General features: G+C 41.5%; 1 protein-coding gene across 2 annotated transcripts in view; it reads right to left on the bottom strand.

Moving 5' to 3' along the window:
* Window positions 1-1546: 1546 nt before the first annotated feature.
* The window catches only part of LOC126384406 (gastrula zinc finger protein XlCGF57.1-like), a 22532-nt gene continuing 18605 nt past the window's right edge, over window positions 1547-5473 (bottom strand). The window contains exon 2 of one of the 2 annotated variants that reach the window (XM_050035465.1): window positions 1547-4621. In XM_050035465.1, coding sequence (XP_049891422.1) covers window positions 2866-4599 — 1734 coding nt within the window. In that variant the 5' untranslated portion in view covers window positions 4600-4621 and the 3' untranslated portion in view covers window positions 1547-2865. The remainder of the gene's footprint in view (window positions 4622-5473) is intronic. The other variant, XM_050035464.1, reaches the window with a different exon arrangement.

The raw sequence follows: 5473 nt of genomic DNA, 5'->3' as shown, positions 1-5473 counted from the left end.
TTCTGATATTTTCTTTTTGATTAGTGCTTTTCCTTCACCTTTTCCAAATGGAATATCAGTTACATGTCTCATACTAAGTGCTCTTTTTGCCACCCTATCTGCACACTCATCACCTTTTAATCCCACATGGGCAGGTACTCAGAAAAATTCTACCTCGATCCCCACTTTCTGAACTCTGAACAGACACTGAAGAATTTCATACATTAAATCTTCCCTGAGTCACTTCATATTCTGTAAGCTCAGTAACACTGCTGCAGAGTCAACACAGCACCACCCTTTCTGGTCTCACCTCCTCCACCCACTGAAGCCCAAAAATGACTGCCATCATCTCCGCTGAATGAACTGATAATTTATCTGTTATTGCTCAGTTGAATTTGAAAAAGTGGGATGTAAACTCCTGAACCAACGCGATCATTTTGATCTGTTGAGCCATCAGTAAATATTTGTAAATAACTGTAAAAATGATTCTTTATATATTGATTTGCACAATGCCCTATTTCCCTTTCCACCCAATCCTTCTTTAGGTTCATAATACTAAAATCTACTTTAACCTTAGGAAAACGCCATGGAGGAAGAATAATTATTGGCAAAGGGGAATTAAAACAAATTTCTTTAATGCCATATTTTTCAATTTTATCTTTTATCTTCCATCCAAAACCATTTCCCTTAAACCTGTTATATTCCCAGCATTCATTTATGACACTTGTGATGTTTTCATGCCCACATCCTCTTAACTGAATCCAGTATGCTAATGAGAGTTTGTCCCTTCTGAACTCTAGTGGGCTTCCACCTGATTCCACCAACACAGCATTAGTTGGAGTTGTCTTCATTGCACCAATACAGTCTCAAGGCTTTGTTTTGTATTCTTTCAATTTTGTTTAAGTGTGATTTAGCTGCTGCTTCATGAACAAAACATCCACAGTCCATTGCTGATCTCATCAATGCCTTATATATATCTATTAATGCCTGCTTATCTGCTCCCCAGTTATATCCTGATATAGCTCTCATTAAATTAATTACTTTGTTGCATTTTGTTTCTAATTTTTCAACATGCAGCTTCCACGTACACCTTTCATTAAGCCAGATGATGCTGGCCAGCAGAACAGCCACCTTTAGATTACAGTTGGTACAGTTGGTTCAGAGGTGTTCAATGTGTTCAATGTGTTCATGTGTTCAATGTGTTCATGTGTTCAATGTGTTCAATGTGTTCATGTGTTCCATGTGTTCCATGTGTTCATGTGTTCAATGTGTTCATGTGTTCATGTGTTCAATGTGTTCATGTGTTCAATGTGTTCCATGTGTTCATGTGTTCCATGTGTTCATGTGTTCCATGTGTTCCATGTGTTCCATGTGTTCATGTGTTCATGTGTTCAATGTGTTCATGTGTTCCATGTGTTCCATGTGTTCATGTGTTCAATGTGTTCAATGTGTTCATGTGTTCAATGTGTTCATGTGTTCAATGTGTTTATGTGTTCAATGTGTTCAATGTGTTCATGTGTTCAATGTGTTCAATGTGTTCAATGTGTTCATGTGTTCAATGTGTTCAATGTGTTCCATGTGTTCATTAGGTTGATTCAATCAATAATTCCATGTCTTAACTAACATAAAGCACCACTGACTTTTGATCAAATCAAAATACATTTTCCATGTCAAATACTGGTGTTAATACAATCACTCTCAGGCTGTTCCAGATATTTATTCAATGTATTTGTCATATAAATGTTTTATTTTGATCATATTTTTGTCCTTTTGAATATTTGTAATAAGTGTTAAATTGTTTTTATTCTTTTAATTCCAAATAAGATCAGTGATTACAACTAATAATCAAACAGCCCATTAATCAATTAAATGACTTACTCAGTCACTTCATCAAATACTTCCATAAGTAATCATAAATCATGATTTCATTTCATTCATTCACACCTTGAAGTATCTCCACTGTCAATAAATAACATCTTAAAATCACCTCAGAAATCGACCATGTCACGAAATTATGTGAATGAAATGAAAATAATGTGTCGACACACAGCACTGTCTTAAACTAGATGAAGAATGAATGAATGAATGAATGAATGAATGAATGAATGAATGAATAGCAGGTCCTGCCACCTGCGTGACAACGCAGCTCGTGCGCTACATGACTACTTAATTTTTGGGAAGCTGTAAATCGTAGTTATTTGTGCTGGTGTCAAACATCATCGTCGACGCTCACAGATTCGTTCAGACCTGATTCTCTGAGCAGAGACGAACAAAGATCAGTCACGTGCTCATGACTGACTGACTGATTCCATCAGACCAGGCCAGCGTCTCTCTCTCTACACCTACAGCAGAAGCTTCGGTCGCCACACCGACTGAATTCATGAGCTCACCGCTGCCTTGATTTGTTCTTCTTCAAACACATAATTCTGTCATTACAGAGTGTTTTTTAATTTCTGCCTTAACATCAATATTTCTTCTTCCACATTATTTTTGTTTTTATTCCTATTATTTATTTTATCAGTATTTTTTTGTTATTCATTCTTATTTTTGTTTTCCTCATTGTTATTGTTGTTATTGTTTTTGTGATTTTAATGGTCAGCTCTTATTTATCATTATTACTATTATTGTTGTTCTCGTTTTCATCTCACATATTCATTCATGTATTTTCCCAGATGTTGTTGTCACATCATCACTAGCCCCCCCCCCACCCCAGTTCTGAAAGAATCCTGAAGAACAAGTCCAGCTCCAGATGACTGAGGACGCTGCATCAAATAATAAAATCAGAATGAACTGTTTTCTTTTGATAATGTGACTAAATAGTCATTGTGGTGCTCTGTGGTCACAAATTGTTCAAATCTGACAGTTTGTTTTTTCTTTCTCGTCTTTCTAAAACTCGCTGTCGTCCCCCTCAGGTTCAGGACTCTCCGCCGTCCTGTTGTCAGGTTCTCTGGTCTCCTTCCAATCATCAATACTGACTTCAATCTCAGCTACAACCGTGTCTCTGATCCTGTCATCAGTGACAGACTGTAAATCTGGATCTGGGTTCCTGTCTGGTTCTGGTCCTCCACAGTCTTCTCCGCCATGGTGCTGTGAGGACTGATGGCCAACACACCGATGGTTCCTGAGCTGATAAACCCAGGTGAATTTCAGATCGCAGTCAGAGCAGCTGAACGGTTTCTCTCCGGTGTGAATCCTGGTGTGCATCTGTAAGTGCCCGCTCCTGGTGAAGGTCTTCTTACAGACAGAGCAGCTGAATGGTTTATCTTCTGTGTGGACTCTCATGTGTGTCTGTAACCTGTCACGCTGTCTGAAGGACTTCCCGCAGACACTGCAGCTGAATCGTTTCTCTCCGGTGTGGACGCCCATGTGAAGCTGTAAACTTCCCTTCTGTGTGAAAGACTTCTGACACACAGAGCAGCTGTAGGGTTTCTCTCCTGTGTGAGTCCTCATGTGCGTCTGTAAACTTCCTCTCTGTGTAAACGATTTCTCACACACTGAGCAGCTGAATGGTTTCTCTCCTGTGTGGGTTCTCATGTGTGTCTCTAAGTATCCACTTCCTGTGAAGGATTTCTGGCACATGGAGCAGCTGAAGAGTTTCTCTCCCGTGTGGATCCTCATGTGTGTCTGTAAATATCCGCTCCGTGTGAACGACTTCTTACAGACAGAGCAGCTGAATAGTTTCTCTCCAGTGTGCGTTTTCATGTGCGTCTGTAGATAACCACTTCGTGTGAAAGATTTCTCACACTGAGAGCAGCTGAATAGTTTCTCTCCTGAGTGCACCGTCATGTGGATCTTCATATTAGTCTTGTTGTTGAACCTTTTCCCACACTCAGGGCAGCTGAATGGTTTCTCCCCTGTGTGAGTTTTCATGTGCGTCTTCAGACCCGCCTTAAGGCCAAATCTTTTCCCGCACTCGGAGCAGCTGAATGGTTTCAGGCCTGTGTGACTCGTTGAGTGTCTCTTCAGATCCACCTTGTTGCCAAACGCTTTCCCGCACTCGGAGCAGCTGAAAGGTTTCTCTCCGGTGTGGATTCTCATGTGCGTCTGCAGATGTGCGCCAACGGTGAAGGACTTCGCACAGACGGAACAGCTGAACGGTTTCTCTCCTGTGTGAGTTCTCATGTGGATCTTGAGATGTGTCCTGCGGCCAAATGTTTTCCCACACTCGGAGCAGTTGAATGGTTTCTCACCAGGTCTACGTCTGGAATCAGTTTTCAGGGAGTTTAAACCCGACTGAGGTTCTCTGGTCTCGTCCAGGTCATCAAGACTGACTTCAATCTCGGCTACGATTGAGTCTTCATCACTGTCGTCAGTCTCAGCTTCAGAAGACTCTCTGGGCAATGGTAATACGCCGTCTTCGGGCACTGGTCCTGCTGGTGGGCCTGGTGGTCCTCCACAGTGGTGTCCCTCAGACTGAGGTGTCTCTTCATCATCTTCACTCTTCACAGGGACAGGAGTGAATGTGAACTTGGTGATATCAGCCTCCTCCAGCCCTTGAAGCTGCTCTCCCTCCTGACTGCTCCACAGTTCCTCCTCTTCCTCTTTAATGTGTGGGGGCTCTGGGTCCTCCTGGTCCACACTGGAGCTCCACTCCTGCTGCTCCTCTTTAACCATGATCATTTTGTGTCGTTGGTTGGTGGAGCTGAAATACAGGAAAACAATTATTAGTCCAGTTTTTGACAAGAGACTAGTGTTGTCACGGTACCGAAATTGGGACCCACGGTACGATACCAATGAAAGTATCACGGTTCTGAGTAGTATCACGATACCACAGCAAAAATGAGGCAGATGTGCCTTTTGTCATTTATAAAAAGATAAATCACTTTTCTATAATACATCAATGATATTTCAATGGAATAAATTACTTATTGACTTATTCATACTTCAAAAACAGCATCAATAAGTAGGGGGGATCAAAATAAAATAAATAAATAAAATACACTGAACAAAAATATAAACGGAACACTTTTGTTTTTGCTCCCATTTTTCATGAGCTGAGCTCAAAGATCTAAAACATTTTCTATTCACACAAAAGACCATTTCTCACAAATATTGTTCACAAATCTGTCTAAATCTGTGTTAGTGAGCACTTCTCCTTTGCCGAGATAATCCATCCCACCTCACAGGTGTGGCATATCAAGATGCTGATTAGACAGCATGATTATTGCACAGGTGTGCCTTAGGCTGGCCACAATAAAAGGACACTCTGAAATGTGCAGTTTTGCTTTACTGGGGGGGTCTGGGGGGGTCAGAAAACCAGTCAGTATCTGGTGTGACCACCATTTGCCTCATCTCCTTCGCATAGAGTTGATCAGGTTGTTGATTGTGGCCTGTGGAATGTTGGTCCACTCCTCTTCAATGGCTGTGCGAAGTTGCTGGATATTGGCAGGAACTGGAACACGCTGTCGTATACGCCGATCCAGAGCATCCCAAACATGCTCAATGGGTGACATGTCCGGTGAGTATGCTGGCCATGCAAGAACTGGGATGTTTT

Source organism: Epinephelus moara, chromosome 22 (genome assembly GCF_006386435.1).
Source record: "Epinephelus moara isolate mb chromosome 22, YSFRI_EMoa_1.0, whole genome shotgun sequence".
In the NCBI taxonomy this organism is placed as follows: domain Eukaryota; kingdom Metazoa; phylum Chordata; class Actinopteri; order Perciformes; family Serranidae; genus Epinephelus; species Epinephelus moara.
This window is presented reverse-complemented; position numbering and strand designations above follow the sequence as displayed.